This window comes from Clinocottus analis, unplaced genomic scaffold (genome assembly GCF_023055335.1).
Source record: "Clinocottus analis isolate CAN_PGR_092001 unplaced genomic scaffold, fCliAna1.0.p SCAF_3, whole genome shotgun sequence".
In the NCBI taxonomy this organism is placed as follows: Eukaryota; Metazoa; Chordata; class Actinopteri; order Perciformes; family Cottidae; genus Clinocottus; species Clinocottus analis.
In genome coordinates this window covers 7,623,758-7,641,889 of record NW_027176042.1, presented here as the reverse complement: position 1 = coordinate 7,641,889, position 18,132 = coordinate 7,623,758, and the positions used below count along the sequence as shown (strand labels likewise).

The 18,132-nt window shown below is 45.9% G+C and overlaps 1 protein-coding gene across 6 annotated transcripts in view; it reads left to right on the top strand.

Moving 5' to 3' along the window:
• Positions 1-17,590, top strand: part of chl1b (cell adhesion molecule L1-like b) — a 62,054-nt gene extending 44,464 nt beyond the window's left edge. For all 6 annotated transcript variants that reach the window (XM_068595267.1, XM_068595265.1, XM_068595266.1 and 3 more), the window contains 10 exons: positions 220-417; positions 643-713; positions 1,476-1,698; positions 2,440-2,555; positions 2,747-2,951; positions 3,086-3,208; positions 7,134-7,313; positions 12,767-12,898; positions 13,871-13,943; positions 15,610-17,590. In XM_068595267.1, the coding sequence (XP_068451368.1) occupies positions 220-417; positions 643-713; positions 1,476-1,698; positions 2,440-2,555; positions 2,747-2,951; positions 3,086-3,208; positions 7,134-7,313; positions 12,767-12,898; positions 13,871-13,943; positions 15,610-15,817 (1,529 nt within the window). In that variant the 3' untranslated portion in view covers positions 15,818-17,590. The remainder of the gene's footprint in view (positions 1-219; positions 418-642; positions 714-1,475; positions 1,699-2,439; positions 2,556-2,746; positions 2,952-3,085; positions 3,209-7,133; positions 7,314-12,766; positions 12,899-13,870; positions 13,944-15,609) is intronic.
• Positions 17,591-18,132: the final 542 nt, after the last annotated feature.

Genomic DNA, 18,132 nt, shown 5'->3' with positions numbered 1-18,132 from the left:
TATGAACGTTGTACAACGTTATTGATTCATCTGAGCATGAATTATGATTAGCCTCCCTCAGCGATGCACAAGCCCAGAGCAGGGTTTGAGGAATTCTTTATTTCTTTGTTGATTTTTTTCGGGGGTTTTCTGCACAGCTGGTGGTTAGATAAGCAATCCTTTTGGCAAGAGCCATGTCAGCGAGGGGCCCGCTCTGATTGTCTTTCTGCCTGTCAACAGAGTTTATCATCGAGTACGAGGAGAGCCAGTGGGAGCCGGGGAACTGGAAGGAGCTGCTCCGCGTACCTGGCAACCACAACCAGGCCGTGCCCAAACTCCACGGCCACGTGGACTACCGCTTCCGCGTGTCCGCCGTCAACGCTGTGGGGAGGGGGTCCCCCAGCGAGCCCACAGAGAGATACAAACCCCTGCCGTCAGGTGAGAGGTTGCCATCCTCCTTTCCCTGCATTGTTGGCTGTATTTTTTGATAAGGTCCTCCAGGCCACTTGAGCTGCCAGCGGCGCCGCTTCGCGGACCCTGAAAAGACTCGCCGCATAATTGATTCCGCTTCTGCTGAAAACCACGCTTGCTTGTGTGCCCATTTCGCCGGAGATTTCATCCACTAACAAAAGCGACAAAATCTATATTCCTTCTTTTCTGCAGCCCCTGACAAGAACCCAGAAAATATCAAAATCGAAGGTCATTTGCCACATGAAATGGATATCAACTGGGAGGTAAGGAGTAGAGTTTGGTCTTTTGTTATCCTCTTACCACACATTCTGTAACGTCAGCTACCTTTGTATAGTGAGTCATTCACATCCGCTACACTTTTGGCAAAGAACGGAGATGAAGTTTTATCAATGCTTCATAGGCAATTACCAATAGGAATTTAATTTATTAGAAACAGCCCACTTTTGATATTTTATTCCGCGGTTCAGATCTTTAGAAAATACATTTTCCTGGGATCACTCTGAATGCAATCGCAGTGAAAGCGGCTCCTTTTCTTTGATTAGAAAAGAGAAAGAGCTGTGAAAATGATTTTTCTCCCTCCTTTATCTTTTCACACGTACGGTAATATATTCAGCTTTTATTGTAAAAAGATAAATCTCTCCTTCACTTATTATCTGGCTGCCCTGTCATCACGACGGAGTCCCACGAATCCTGGATTCATGAGCTCTCCCATTGTTAATGATTTGCTTTTGCGGATAATGGTATCTCATTCTATTTCTCACGGTCCGACTTCTGTGAGCAGATAAATCTTTTCATCTGCGACGTCTTAGCAAGGGCCGTATCAGAGAAAAGCCACGCTGCTGCTAGACCAGGTCAGTTGTTCCGTTATTAGATTGCGGGATAAAACACTGCCAGTGTTCTTGCCAGAGTTCACCGGGTTGTCATTGTAATCCCACAGAGGCAGTGACATTGTGCGGTGAAAAGTAACTGCGAATGTCTTCATGAGACCCTTCACATTTCTGTTTTCTTTTCCTCCCGTTATTCAGCCCTTGCTGCCCATTGAGCACAATGGTCCCGGTTTGGAGTACAAGGTGAGTTACAGGAGACAGGATGTGGAGGAGGACTGGAAGGAGCACATGGTGAAGAGACACTCGTTTGTGGTGACGGACACGCCAACCTACGTGCCCTACGAGATTAAGATCCAAACCAAGAACCACCAGGGCTGGGGCCCCGAACCCAGGATAGTGACCGGCTACTCGGGGGAGGACTGTAAGTAGTGGTCTTTGTTCACCTTTTCAGATTTTAACAGAACCCCGAGAGGCCAGTGAGAAAAAAAAAAAACATTCTGGTGATCCATTTTTGTTTTTAAAGTCTGATCTAAATTTATTTATTTTTTCCCCCAATTATTACTTTAGAACAAGTGGAAAGGTTTTTTGAGTATTACAACATACACTTGAGAAATTATCCTGACAACAACAAAAAATAAATCTAATTATCCTGCTATTTTCGGTAAAACCATTTGGCAGACTTCCAGGTGGATAAAACCAGGTGACCATGTGTCTGCATTGAAGGTCACAAACTTTCCACCAGCTCATTGCTCCCGTTTGTAGCCTGTGTCGCTTCATGATCTCACAGAAAAAAGTGTGTCTCTCTCTTAAATGATTTACCTACCAAGCTTTGAAATGTTTTCCTACCTTTGACCTTGACTTTCAGTCAAAGCGGAACATGCAGATTCTTACTGTATCTCCTGTTGTTTAGCTTTCTTCTGGACTTGCCCGCAGGATGTAACCTCAGGTCATGACTCCTCTCTCACATGAGCTGTTTTTACATGACCCCTCCCCCCACCCTTAGCTCAAAGGTTACATTAGCTTATGTAGAGCCCACTGTTGTCAATCCCTAATAGGTGTTCAGTGAATGTAGGTAGTTGGATAGTTACAGTCGGGAAATTATCAAACTGGTTCACCATAGTTGGTCTTCAGTCTATATTCTAACGTGCGTTTGCCTCCGCAGTTCCCTCCGCCGCGCCCAAAGACGTAGCCGTGGAGGTGATGAACAGCTCAGTGGTCAAGGTCAGCTGGACGCGTGTTCACAAGGACAGTCTACATGGACATCTCGGAGGCTACAGGGTAATACCTCACAAACAGACCTCTGCTTTCTAGACCAAGGAGCTGACCGTGCTCCCAACGTGTGCTCGTCTCGCCTCACTCCACCTCCCCTTTACTTCATGTTTCCATGGACAGAGAAAAAAACAACCTCACATTAACTCATTCGGTCTCTCACACACATACATAGTTTGACTCGGTGCGTCCTCTCACAGGTAAACTGGTGGCGCCTGCGCAGTCTGGCGGACTCGAAGAAAAGCCACGCGGACAAGCACACGCTGGTGTTTCCCGGGGACCGCAGCCACGGCACGGTGCCGGGCCTGACGCCCTTCTCCGAGTACAGCCTCATCGTCATGACCTTCAACGGGCGGGGCAACGGCCCCGGCAGCCACCCCCTCAACTTCAAAACCCCGCAGGGAGGTAGGATTGTGGAATAACGGCATGGGGTCTATTGATCCACAACTACTGAGGGGGAAAGTCTAATAATAACCAAGGAAAGTGGGTTGCAGAATTTCGACTGCCAACTGTGTGTATTGCCTTCTTTGCCCCCGCAGTCCCTGGGAGAAATCCTGTTTTCAGGGTCACGGATGTACAGAGGCACACCGCCTCTCTGCTCTGGGCCCCGCCATCGGAGCCTAATGGAATTCTCACCGGGTACCTCCTTGAGTATCAGCTCAGTACGTATACCTTCTCCTCATGCTTAACTGACTCGGATAGAGTGGCCATGCTCCCTGGGAATGTATTGCTTCCCCCCCCCCACTTGTGTTTAACAGCGTTCACATCTCGGTGCTCCTCTTCCGCTTGTTTCCGCAGGCCGTATGTTTCAATTTGGACACTGTGGCGCCGTGGACTTTAATAGCCTCGTTATTTAAAATCTCTGTGTCGTATCGATGCGGACAGAGTATTTACAGGACAGGAGTGTGTCGGTGGAGGAGGATGGCTGCAATTGTCTAACCCATGATCCTCGGCAAGGGGAGGAAATTCACTGTGCCGTTCTAATAGGGCCCGGGGTCACGGTGGGATCAGAGTGTGCGTATAGGAGGCACGTCAGACTGATGTCTGCGGGCCTGCGCGTCACGATCACGGCTCAGCCAGTGCTGACCAAGGCCACCGTGTCACAGTCTGTTATGGTTCCGGCTTTACTGACCCCATCCTGTCTGCAGGGGGGGTGGGGGGAGGGCATCTTCCCTACAGCTCACCCGCCCTTCAAACAAAAGTCTCCACGAAGCCAATGACTGACTTCCAACGTCGTCTCTAGCGCCGCATTTTCCCAGTTTGAAGTGTCGGGCTGTATTTTCATGAGAGGACGTTTTCATTGTACCACAGCAATAAAGCTGAAGGGCTCTTTGAAGTGTGCCTTTTTTTCTCTTCTTTTTTTTCCCCCTTGAGGAAAGTAATCTGCAAACAATTGTTGAGTATAATGCAGCCAGCTGTTGATGTGTCATCGGCGACACTAAGTGAATCTTGGTGGATGACTGGGAGGTTGGGGGGGACGGGGTTCACAGAGCGGCTCGTTGTAACACCGTTTAACACGCCGACCATTTTTGCATTGACTTTGTTCGACAGCGTAACCGAACTGAGACCCCAGTCTCCTGAATAAAAGTCCAAAATGTTATCCATTCGTCTGCCACCACCATCACCGTGTCGCTCTTTATACTATTACTAGCTTACTATTACTACTATTCATCAATCGTAAAGCCTTTTGCCTTGCAATCTATTGCTGAATGAAGTAGCATACAAACTTGGTTAGGTGTTAACCACGTGCACTTTAATATCTATTTATCACCAATTAATCTAGGTATTTAAAAACATTATCTCAGATTGTAGCAGACACCAGCCGGATGTTGATAATAGCGTACTGATGATTTTCGACTCAGCTTGATTGATGAATATAAGTTTATTAATTTCTCCCTTTTTCTGTCAATCCTTCTTCCAAAATCAACGTCAGAGCTACGAAACACAAAACAAAAATTAGCTCTTAAAAGTATCGAAAAGGTTTCCTAACATTAACATCTTAATACATACATTAAATCACACAAGTTGACTAAAACAGTCACAAAACATATAATAAACCCAAATAAATCATAAAGTACTTTGTTCCCACTCCAGCGAGGTGCTTTTCCGTTAACATTGTCCTTTTAAATACATACACCGTTACTTTCATGATACTCCGTCATTTTTGACGTGCAGCAAAATGGAGGCAAGTTACAACAGTTACATGTACTTCCGATCTCGCCAGAAGGCCTTCAAAATAAAAGCACCCGAAATATAAATATACAAAATAAAAGCTTTCAAAAAATAGTCCCTCTATTAAAGAAGCTGTTCAGGGTCAGTTACACAGACGTTCCTCACGTAGCGCAGCCTCTAGTGCCAATACATGTGCAGGAATGCGTCCAGTAGATGTGGGCATGATACCGACACACTTTATAGCAGCCAGAACAACTGTTTATTCACTGAGCTCACAGGGAAAAGTTGATGGCAGTTTTCTTTTCTTCATCGCTGAGGACATTCTGGCTGAACGTATCTCACAGCGTTCCCCAGCAGCGTCGAGTGGGTGGCTCGGTCACGGTGCCTCAGAGATCCACTGATCCAGCCTGAAGCCCGGAGCACAGCGGGGCCAGTCCAGACAAAACCACCAGCACCCCGGCTCTCTGGAAGCTATCGGCGCACCATTTTACAAACTAGAGTCTGTCACGGAGGTGAAGACGAGGGGCTCTTCTCCCGTTTCGCCCTGTTGTTCGGTTTGCTCGGGCCGGTTTACCACGTTATTGTTTTTGCTGCACGGCAGAGTAGTTCAATTTCAGTTTGACTTTAAAATGACTGTACGTACGCTCTGAGCAGATGTGTGGGATGAGAGGAAGCGCTAATGAGAGCGCTAGTTGGATAAATTATACGAGTACATGTAAGATAAGATGGGATGACATATGCTGTCGGACCCGTTTTCAGTGAGTCACGGGTTTTCGCATGGGCAAAAAAAAAGAATCCACTGGAGATTAAATATTGAAAGAAGCACTTTATTCATGAATGAAAAAGTGAATTTTGGATAAAAGTAAGTTGATTTAATGTTTAATAGGTGTAATTTTACACCGCAACTGTTTTCTGAAACAGCTGAAGAATTCTTTGGAGGATTGTCTCGCTTTATCTGCAGTTGTACATCCAGTATTTGTGCCAATTTTTCTTTTTTTCTACCACGCCATTTCTGCTCGAACGGAGCAACTCATGGAATGGAGTTCGCACTGCATTGATCTGCACGTGTGGGGAGTTCATTTCTATTCATTTTTTGTTTTTCTTCTCCCATTTGAGCTGAACTCGTAATCGTGGGGGTCGTTCCAATATTTCAAATTTCTTGGCTCCGTCTCGCGTGTTCCCCACGAGGCCAACGATATCTAGCGAAGTTGGGAAAGGCTGAGGAATATTTGGAACTGTTGTCTTGTAGTCAGTGGAAGAGCCAAAGTCTGCAGCCTTCAGCCTGTTCGGTCCATAAGATTGCGTGTGCCGGCTGTCAGGCCTGAGTGCTTGTGGATAAGTGAGCGAGGATCTGTCCATGAGGGTCAACACTGAATGCTCGTGGGCTCTTCCCTGCAATAGCCTGGACTGCATAATCCTTACCAAAAATAGACTCTCTAGAAACAACAAAATAAAAATCCCTGATTTCTGATAACAGCGGGGGGTGTCTGAGCAAAAAACAAACAAACAGGCAGACCGATACATACTTGTCATTGTTTCTGTGGCACCTCTTTTACTGCAAAGGTCGTCTGAACACCTGCTGGGTTTGTTTTTTGTCACAAAGAACATAAATGCCACCTCCCTGCCTACTGCGCCGCTTCGGGAGTGAAAAACGAGACCCCACCGTAATGTAGACAAAAGCGTCGGCGATACGTTCCCGTAGCCAATGTGCAGGCCGACGTCTTTTTGTTTGTTAGATGCAAAAATCGCATTTGAAAAAAACGGGATATTAAGCTAAACAAGCAAATCACAAGTTGTATTTTGCCAGAGCCCCAAAAAGAAAAGAAAAGGGAGATGTGCGCTTGCGGTGTTTGACGTCTTCGTGATGCCTTTGGATCGTCAGCTGGAAGTGTTCTGAAGCTTTGTGCTGGAAGTTAAACGTCTCTGTGTTTGGCAAACTGGAGGAGTTACCAATACAAATACATGTTTACAACCTTTTGGTTGGTTATGTCCTGGTAAAAGTGTCCATGCCTCGATCTACATCCTTATTGCGACAATGATGTTGACCGTTGCTGCGTTTACAAAAGATTAACACGGAGAGATTTTTGATAACTTATAGTCATTAAGTCAATAAGCTCCCAGTACGACACCTACTTACATACAAAGTACTTACGCCGTCATTAGCTCGCTTTAACCAAAAGCATTAACCCTTTAAATGCCTCAGCCGTAGCCTGAGTCGTCACGTTTTAGGGTCGTCTGTCTGTCTGTGAACATGAACTTTCACATCATATTTGAAACAAAACGCCCACTTTGACCTTCGAAGCCTAATTCGTTCTTTCATGTCCAAGGTCACCTTGACCTCACACAACTCAGAACCTCCAACTTTTGTATAAATCTTTCCATGTTTTTTTTTTTTTTTTAAATTTCTCCATCCAGTCAACGACACGGAGGAAGTGGGGCCACTGCAGACGGTGGACATCAGCAAACCCGGCACCACCAAGTGGACCCTGCGCGACCTGGAGCCCGTGAGCAAATACAAGCTCTACCTGCGCTCCTGCACCACGGTGGGCTGCGGGCCGGCCGTCAGCGAGGAGTGCACCACCACCCTGCAAACAAGTGAGTGGTGGGAGGGGCCTGCAAAACGTGTGTGTGTGTGTGTGTGTGGAGATAAGCTTGTGGGCGAGCATGGGGCGAGTCTGCGACGGCGCCATTTCAAAACGGCATTGAACTCGCGGGATGTGATCCACGCCCGGGCAGCAGAGCTTTTCATATCTCCATGTAAGTAATTTTTGTGGATAAACAATTTCATACGGCCGGCAGTGGAGGTTTTCATTTGTCACTGTCACAAGAGAGCAAGTGCTTATTGATTGGACGGAGAGAGCGAGCTATGAAACAATCAGCAAAGAAGGAAAATTGCATTGAGCGGGAGGGGAAACTGAAGGTTCTGATACTGAATTGTGTAATCACGACAAGAGTTGCCCGGTAAGTAATCATAATGAGCCGGCTTGCAGCGTGTAATCTTTTTCTTTTCAATTACACATCATTTGTCGAGGACTGCGCACCGCACTCCACGCTGGCGAGAACTCAAAAGTCAAGCTCCTGTGAGATTGCGGGGCGGCAGCTACGATGGCCGACCGGACGGGAAATGAAACGGGGGAAACCGCTGGAACAGACAGCGTCATCAGAAATAATGAATGAATACAATTTTTTGTTTTTAATACAAGCGCAACCCTGAAAGCTTCAAGTGCGTCATCCGGGTTGTGTTATGCCAAAACAAAACCAACAAAACACGTCTCAAGTTGTTGTTGAAACGCTGCAGGTGTTGAATTCAACAAGCGATTACTTGGTGTTTACTGGAAGAATCCGCACAATCACGGAAAAGAACTGAATTGGCTCTTAGGGGTTGTTTATTTGCAGCAAAAAAAATAATGATTAGAGGGAAGAGGACTTTTTTTTTTTTTTTTTACGGTGTAGATTTTTGTCAAGCCGTTGCACGTGCCACCGCTACGTGTGTGTGTGTGTGTCTGTGAATTTCACTAAAACTTGCCTTGGCCTCAGTATGTAGCTCTGTGTTCACGTAGAAACTGCAACGTGTCGTACCTTGCACACCCAATAGGGAATAAACAGCGTACAGCAGTCGTTATCTTTTAAGGTAGCGGTTGCATGCTTTCTAGATGGAGAACTGTGTGGACAGGTGTGGATCCTGCAGGCCTGAATAAATCACCAGGGTTTCTCGACTCTCAAACAGGTCAACGCGTTTTATTTTTCCCTCCTGTGCGGAATTAAAAAAGCTCCAAACACTCGGCTCCACTGCAGATCATTGACCTTGTCAGCCATTTGCCCTTGCCATCAGCAGAGAGCACTCTGATGCCTCCTTTCATTAGAACATTGTCAACTTCTCGGATAAAGTTTGTGGCTTCTCTCTCTCTCTCTCTAATAGCAATGGTAATGAGTAACCTAATTATAAATTCATATTAATCTGGGCTCATTAGTGACTGTAAACGAATATTGACTTTTATCCTGACAACAGCAGACTCGTGTGCCGAGCTCAAGCTGAGGAAATAAATAATGCTTTAAGAGGCAAGCCCAGGGAGAGCGTCAGACATTCATCCTTCTCCCCATCAATGATGTCAAAAAAACGAACGAAAACAAGGAAGAAACATCTCACCTCGTGTATAAAAAATGAAGTAAAAAAATTGTCCAGAGTCTAGCTTGTTTCTCAGTAGACGTGCTCGTTACTATTGGTGGAGTTGAGCTGAAAATAGCACGCATGCGCTAACGGTAGAACGTAGCGGCCCGAGCTCTGTCCCGATTGATAACCACGCGGCCTTTTTCTTTTCAGGCCAATCAGCTTCCCCCTCACCTCCCAGCACTCCACCATATAGAGCGGCAGCGCATAATGACACGACAAGCATCTGTCCACCGGGTCAGGGAAAACTGTGGAATAGAGAAGAGCAGGAAACTAAACACTGGGCTATGTTTTGCTCGGTGACGCGATGCCGCTATTTTATGAAGGCTAATTAGATTAGAATCGCAGATACATTTTTGTATGAGGATCGACATGTAAAGAAATGGCTCCATTTTATTGTTTGAGTGCATGGTACGAAGGTCTTATTAGGTCAGAAAGAGAAAAACATGTCATCGTGTTCATGACTAAAGAACCGGCAATATGTTTTTTTATCTGTACAAAAATTGTGTATTATTCAAAAGCCATTTTAATATTATTGATATGATAAATGTTTCCTAGGTAATGGGAATTTAGCTTTGCTAAACTGAAGATGTATCACTGTGTTGAAAAACACTGAGTGAGGCTTCTTGCTCCTCATGCACACTCTTTGGCTACGTGGAGACTCAGAAACAACCGTCAGGTTAAAGACAGAATTTACGTGAAGTAACAGCTGGTAACGCCGGTGTCGTTTGTCATTATAACCAGAAATAGTAGTATTATTAATCAATTATCGATTTCTTTAATAATATATCATCCTCTTGGGAAATAGTCACATTTTATATATTTTTTCAGCTTTGGTGGCATCAAAGTAGCGCGTATTCGACCGTTGTACTTCAAAACCCTCGGGTTCAGATGCTTTCAGTTGGTTGTTGTTTACAGTCTGTTTTTTAAAAAATCTGTTTTTTTTCCATCTGTTTGAAATAAGAGAAGAAGGGAATGCTTTTACTGGCAAACCCACAAGAAAACCATTGAGATCAGACTGAAAAGGCTGGTCACCTTCACGTTGCTTCCTCACTGTCCTCACCGGGCTTCCGTAGCACGCTGATGAAAACAGCTGGTTCTAGTTTCTAGTTTCTAATTTCTCGGCTGCACCACAGGGAAACCTAAGATAGTAGATCTATATTTGACAGCCCGACAGTGAAGATGTAGATTGCAGTCACTCGAAGTGGACAAATATCTCTTAATCGGCAGCGATTGATTGTGTAGTGGACACGTCAGGGTATTGACCAAACGGTCACGTGACATGTCCATGAAATCTTCAACTGGGTAAACAGGGACAAAAAGCCGTCCGGGGCAGCATCAGAGCTGAGAGAGGGGCGAAAAAAAATAAAGTCCTGGGCCGCGCTGGGGGGGGAAGCGCAAGCTCAAACTGGGAGGGTGATATTTACGGGACACTGAGATAAGTGGGGGCCCTTGAAAGCTCCTGTATGAAAATATTTTCTGGCCTCTCCTTTTCTAAAAAAATGAATTAAAAAAGCCATGTGACTTTGAAGCGGGCGTCTTCCAGGACACGAGCTCCCCGCTGGGCGAGCAGCTGCTTCCTGCAGCATTTAATAGTAAGTTGAAGGAGCGCAGTGAGGAAACACGGCAGCCAGCCTTGAGATATTTTTAGTGTTTTTTGGAGCTGGGGGGGGGGGGGGAGGTGGAGGTTTATCAGTCGAAGTCATCGGGCAGTTCCAATGATTGGAATTACCATAGCTCGCAGACTAATCCATCAACATTAGTCAGAGGGCATCGTCATCTGCGGTGGTCGGGACGGCCGGCGCAGGTGTCCTCGCGTGGAGAATGATCACCTGAGCAAATAACGCACCTGAGCTGGAGACACGCGGCCCGAAAGATTTGCATGTCTGCCGCGGGGGAAATGACGTGGATCGTGCTTTTGTTGACCGGCTCAGGCGGTGGCTGTCAGAGCACACGTCCCCCATACTAATGACGCACATCATTCACGGCATTATTAGATTGTTTGTCTTCGCGGTCGGGTATCCGAAAGGCGACAGCGCACGATCAAACTCCCTTCTGCCTTTTTTAAGCTTAAAGCTTTTCCGCCTTCAAAGCAAATAACATAAAATATAATTATTAAAGCCGGCTCATAATTGGATCTTCAAAGAAAAAGAGTGTAACCGGGGCTGTAGTCAGCAGTGAGGACATAGGGCTCATGTCCTCCCTGCTGCTAATGGGAATTAAATTACACATGGTCGGCTTCAAAGGCGGATTCAGATTTTTTGTGTTTTTGTTGTGTGTTTTTTTTTTATTAAACAAAGATTTAGAGCTGAAACCATTATTTGATAAGTTAATCGACAGAAACAACTTTGATCTCCGGGGAACTGCTTTTAGGCATTTTTCACTCTTTTCAATAACTAAATGCTCCGTCAATTAATCTACTGATAATCTTTCCCTATTATTAGATACTTGAAACATTGTCATTTGACTGCTTTTAAAAATATAAATTTAACCCAAAGGAATTAGCATTTTATAGGGTTAAAATGTAAAAAGTAAAAATTGAATTGTAGGGGTAATTTGACAGGGTTTTTTCCAGCCAAAGCCCCCTTAGCATTAGCATAGCGCCTCTGGTTTTACACTTCCAGAGTCGTACGTACGCGAAAGACCGACAGACGAGAATGTAATCCAATATGTGTTTAATACACGTGTCATAACTATACATCACATGTTTGAAAGATAATAACTTAACCAATTGACTATTACGGCTTTATAAACTCTTCTCAGTTGAACTGTGAAATTTGTCAATTTGGCAAAGAGATTTGCCAAATTGGCAAACCTCTTTGATCGATCTCCTTTAATTTCCCATTTCAGCATCCACCTTTCTCTGTTCCTGGTCACCCACTGCGCCTCCACCCCCCAGACTTGATTGAAACCTCCTTACAATAGTGTTGGGAAACAAAAGGGCACTCTCGCTCGCTTTCTTTCTTTAATAGGAGAGGAGCGACTTCCTCCTCCTCTCATGACATTCCCTCCCTGATGTCCTTCACTAACCGCTCTTTTTCCCTCTCTCTCCCCTTCTCTCACTTCACCTCCAGCCTCGGCCCTGTTAGGTTTTAGCTCAGCTGTAAGCGACAGCTTTGCAAATATCAGCTGGATACCCGGAGGAGAGCACACAGAGTTTTATATTGCACATATGAACAACCGTAAGCTCACGTTACTCTTTTAGTGTTTTCTGGTTCCTCTGGTAGTTTGTGGTAGTTTGTGACGAGTGAGTTTTAGTGACGGTGCGTTGTGCCTGTAGTCGGCCTCCATGTCCCCTTCATTGGTGAATTCAGTAGCCGTGTGCTGTTGTATCCTGTACTAACACATCCTGACCCGCCGCCCTCTACACAGGTGAGGGCGTCTGGAAGATATCAGAGGCCTTAAACACCTCAAAGACCTTCCACGTCATCGACGGGCTCGACCCGGGGACAGAGTACACTGTGCGCCTTATTCCCAACAGCTGGCTTGATAATTCTAGCATTTTTGAAGACGTTATCACGACCAAGTTAACAGGTGAGGAGGAAGAGGAGAGGGAGGAGGAGGAGGGGGGGCAATGCAGGCAAACCTAAAACGACCTTGAGCAGTGACTCCATCCTCGGCGTGTGGTCGTCGTCGTCGTCACTTGGATTTAATTTCGCCGCGCGGACCCGCCGAGAGGAATTACATTTGTACAGCGTCCATTTTACTTGATTAATTAGACAGGCGGGATTAGCTGTTTAATATTAATATTGGATGGCTTCCAAACGAGCGGCGCGGCCCGCCATCAGATAGGCCCCCGGCGGCGGCGCGAACGTTCAATCAAGTGTCCCGATTGAAAAGGCCAAGGCGTGTCAAAGTCACCGGCTTTTGTCCTCCCCAGGTCTGGCCAGCGTCCACGGAGGAGTCTCCACCCAGGGCTGGTTTATCGGCCTGATGTGCGCCATCGCTCTCCTCACCCTCATTGTGCTGATCGCCTGCTTTGTCAACAGAAATAAAGGGGGGAAGTATTCTGGTAGGTACTCGCCGCCAAGCACACACACACACACACACACACACACATAACACCTTGCTTGAATAGTAATTGCTGCTTGGAGCATCATTATATTTCTATTCAGCTGTTTGTTGCCATGAGCGAGATTATCAATCACACTGGCCTCCATTACAGGAAGCTGTGTTTTCTTTTTGCTTCCAGCCACAAAACAATTTTTTCAATGCAAATTCATACAGAAAATAGGCTTGTGTAGAGATAGGGAAATGTGCCTTTCTACTGTACGTCCCACATTTGAATTTGGCTTCATTAAGACACGCAGCTTTTTATTTTTTATTTTTTTTGGTCCCCTCCCTCCAGCACCAATATAAACAAAGTGCAGCCCACAGCGAGACAAAATGCAAATGCTGCACACGAGGTGGCCGAGCAGGGAGTGATGACATAAGCGCCGCGGTATCTCCATGTTCATCCTGTTGGGTTCACGAGAGTCCTCCTCGGCTTTATTATTCACGGCTAATGGCCATCAGGTTGTCGCCCGGGCAGCGATCGCTCCACTCGTCAGCAGAAAAAAAAAAAGAAAAAGAGCAAGACGCAGCCCTGTCCTTTGTTTTCTCATTAAGTTCTCATTATCATTCGCAGCTCCGACAAGCTTTGCTTGCATTCCCTTTTCTTTTTTTTTTTTACTTTTCCTGTTACATCACACACGAGAGTAGAATTTTTAACGAATACTGTAGGAATTCATAGAAAAAGAAAGCGTAGTTTGTTCGAGATGGAGCTTCATTTTGATCTCGGATTTGATTTAAAATGTCAGAAATGAGACGGCAAAGGCTGTCCTTGAATCGATTTGAAATGTCGCAATCTGTTTCCAAGGCTTGCAGCGCTCTTTCATTCAGTGAATCAGTTGCAGGGAATTGGAGGACTGAGACTGAAACTTCATCGGCGGCCGTCTCTCGGGGGAAAATCGCTGATATCTTCTTCTTTTCATTTCGCGAGCAGTGAAAGAAAAAGAGGACCTTCACCCAGACGTGGAGTCCCAAGGCATGAATGACGACACATTTTGTGAATACAGGTAAGCGGAGCACCTCCTCCCCTCTCCCCAACACACCCTGGAGCACTATTTCACCACATCACTGCAATTCATGTGCAACAGTGTATGAAATCCTCCTTTCTGGTGTCCTCTTCTCTCGATACTCTCTTTCTCCTCTCGGCGAAAAGACAACCCGGCATGCACGAGGTGCAGGCGGAGCCTAACGCTTCTTCTTGCGCTCAACACATTTGACGGCTCGAGTAACTGGAAAGTATGTGATGAACAGCGGTAGCATCCCTGAGCTGTTTACATGTCGCTGTTGTCCGAGTGGTAGCATCCCTTTTCACAGGCGCCCTTAGTTCCTTGTGATGGACGCCGCGTCCCCCAAAGGGTTGAGCCGTTCCTGTCTCTGAAAGCAGGCCGCTTGAGCGCGATGCTCAAACCAATCCGTGTTACCGAAAGCAGCCCATCTTCAGGGCTGCGGTGTGTTCAGGGTCCCGGTGTAATTCCCCACTCGACGGGCTGCGCACGGCGCAACAAGCGCTGATGCGGTGGAGTCAGAAGCGGCTCATGTGTGACAGGATTCACACTCCGTCACGTCGACTCCAGGAGGTTTTGTTTGTGTGTGAAGTCCCTCTTAAGTTCTTTTGACTACGAGCTTCAGACCAGCGGCTTACTGTGGTATTTGTTCTTTCAAACACAAAGGGGACATTTCAACATTTTTGGAATATCTGCTTGTTGGCTTTTTTTTTGCAAGTTTGATGAGAAAATCCATACATTAAAAAAATACTTTTTTTTTCACTGCAGGGGCATTTTTTCTTCTTCTTTTGTGATAACGTCGATACTGACACCCTGGAAATAGTCGTAGAAGCGCTACTAAACACTTTGAATGTGATCCCCTCTTCAATATTGGCAAAAATTAGATGGAATTTGACCCTTTTAGAGGGAAAAACACACACAAGGCTAAACTGTCAATTAACTTACAATGTGACAAGCAATGTAGCATTAAAAAAGCTTTAAAAAATATATGTAAACGCACATCGCCTCATTTCCAGCAGACTTCACGGAGGACATAAAGGCACTGACTCCGTCGGCGTGTCGACCTCTGCCAAACCCGCTAGTCAGCAGTTCTCGTCACTCCAACGTCCCGCTTCTGTTGCGTGTTTGGAGAGCCTGAATCTGTCTGGAAGCGCGAGAGCGGAGGATATTCATGAACATTCGAAATTTCATCCGCGACGCTCGTAAAAATAAAACACACGCGTGCTAATATGCGCCTAAATGTCCGCTCGGCAAACACTCGGGATTTAACGAGGCTAGATTTGACTACACAAAAAAGCTGGCGCAACGGCGCCCTGGTCACGTGACGTTCATGTCAACGGCTATCATGGCAAGTTACCTTCTTATGAACCTCATCACGGTTTATTCGTCCGGCCGCACACTTCGTCAAATGCATCAATGCACGTGTAGCTTGAGGGCTAATGCTGTTTCAACATGGTGGTCCCTGCCATTATTTCACAGGCCAACGCCAGTCACAGAAGCTCATCGTAGAGGCAGTGATAGTAAAGCCCGAGTGCGTGTTTGTGTGTGTGCGTCCCACCTCACCCACCGTCCTCCCTCCCCCCCCCCACTCGTCCTCCCCTATAAACCATAAGAGTGAAGCCATGGGTGAAATGAGGCGATTCTAAATCCACTGCGCCCTCTCTCGCAGCGACAACGACGAGAAGCCGCTGAAGGGCAGCCAGCACTCGCTGAGCCGAGAGATCAAAGCCGGGGACAGCGGGGACAGCCTGGTGGACTACGGCGACGAGGACGTCCAGTTCAACGAGGACGGCTCCTTCATCGGCGAGTACGCGGGGCGGAAGGAGAGGAAGAGGGCGTCCGCCGAGATCAAGGCCACCGTTCAGACCCCGGCGTGAGCGGAGCACGGCCGCCGGTCCCATCCATACATCCGTCTCCCCCGGCAACGTTTTCATCACACTCGCCAAGGGTGGGGGGGGGGTGAAAATGAAAGAGAAGACAGACATGATCCATACCGAGCACACGCGTTTGGTGTCAACTGTAATGCGTCATCGCCGACCGCTACACTGCCACCCTCATTTTATACAGCTCTGTTTTTGTCGAGTCGCAGCAGGATGACCGTTACTAAATAATGTGTATATATAGTGTATATTGTATGTGCAAAGTGTCTTTTTTTATAATTATTATTACACACACGCACCCACAAATTTAGCTCGGATTTTCTTTTCTTGCTTTTTAAAAAAAAAAAAAGTCATCTCCATTACGTCAGTGCTGTTTGTACAAATGTTCAGAACATTTCACTCTCCACTGCACATCATCATGTGCAGCTTTGCCTCTCAGATAAGTGGGAATATCAAGTTGATATTTTTCAATTGCAGCCGACTATTACTGACCTTTTATATTTGAAATGGCTTCATTAAATATGATGGAAGATGTATATGAAAAGGGAAGCTTATTAACTTATTCTATCCAGTGGTTTTGTACCTGACAAAATAACCAGGACATTTACATATCACAAGCAGCGAGTCATCAATCTCCCTGTGATGTTAGAAGAAAAGTAAAACGTAGCTTTAATGTCTCTTGTTTAGCATTTAGATGCATTAGACAGATTACATGTCTGGACTTACGATAAACAGCGCCGTACACTGCCATACCAGACACGAAAGACATTCAGAAAATCAAACCCATTATACATTATTATTTATCCGATTATTAGAAATTGTTGTGTAATCCTGATCACTTTTATACCTGAATTTGTATTAAAAAGCAACACTATGGTCAAATCCAGTTTATAGACTGACTATTTTACAAGGCCACTGTTGCCGAAAGCCGGTATTTTAAATGAAGTGGCGCCGAAAACACAATTTTGTTCAATAAGTCGCCTCACACTGGAGGAGGTCAGAGGAATAGTGGGAACATTTGGGGAAATATGCATATTCGCTACAGCTATGGCTGGTTGGCTTATTCTAGCATGAAGACTGGCAGCGATCGTCCCATAAAAGGTAACGATGTCAACAAATCAATAATCATATATTTCTCAAAACATCAAACTATTCCTTTAAAGCAGTTCTCCAGTGATTTAGTGTTGCACTCCAATAATGTTTTTTTAGAATTGGTAAAAGTGGAAGCGGCGCCAAGTTTCGGGTAAAGCTCCAAAAAATACAAAAACCTCCACTTCCCAGAATTCATCTTGTCGGAAAACACCCCAGACCCCGCTTTGTAACGCAGTCTCAAAATCCAAATTGGGATAACCCCCGGTGACCTCACTGTGACATCATCATCAGTCTTCTTGACAAAGCACCTCCGGAGCCACAGAACATGAACCAACTTTTGTCCACTGAGTCGAACTCCATGTGATCTGGTGGAGCGGCTCTTTAAGAAGAGCGCCTGTCATTTTGTTTGTTTGTTAAATGTTATCAAATTACTGTAATTTGGTTGCATGCTGAGATGAAATAGACTGTAGTCACCATTACATCCGTCTTAACAGGCCTTACTGTTACGTTCGATATACTGCCATTTCACTCAGTCACTCTGTCACTCAGCATTAATATTAGCACCATGAAAAAAAAAATTGCAATGTTTTGTAAAAATCCAGCCATTGCATGTTAAGAATGTTGATTGGTGGTTGTTTTTGTTTTTCTCAATGTCATTAAAATTGCTTTACTTTCTTACATCGTGGTAATGGTCCGACCTGCCTCGTTTACCCCCCCCCCCCCCCCCCCGTTCTGTTTGTACGCCTCCACAGACGAACACACGGGTGAATACATCTCTTCCTCCACCTCCAGTCAGCGATTGCAAAAAAAACACACAAAAAAAGTTTATATATGACACCGGTCTGCTTGATGAAACATCCTCATTCCCCATGAATAAAACAGAACGTGTTTGACAAAACTGTTCCCGTTTGTGGTACGACTTGAACAAATGTGGCGCCGGGGTCGCGTCTCCGTCTGAGTCGGGCTCCTGGTTCGATTGCTCGGGCAGAATCCTGAGAAACCGAAAAGGAGTGAGCTCCTCAGACAGGGCACTGGATCACGGAGCGAGGGCTGTAATCACGTCTGATGGGTGATGGTAGGGAGCGCCGAGTGTCACTGTGAGGGTTCTCACCGCCCTACCGTCACATCTGCCCCACACACACACACACACACACACGAACCACGCCGCAGTGACTAAGGCGAGCCGTGGCTGAGTGATGACAGCTTTCCTGTATGCGACC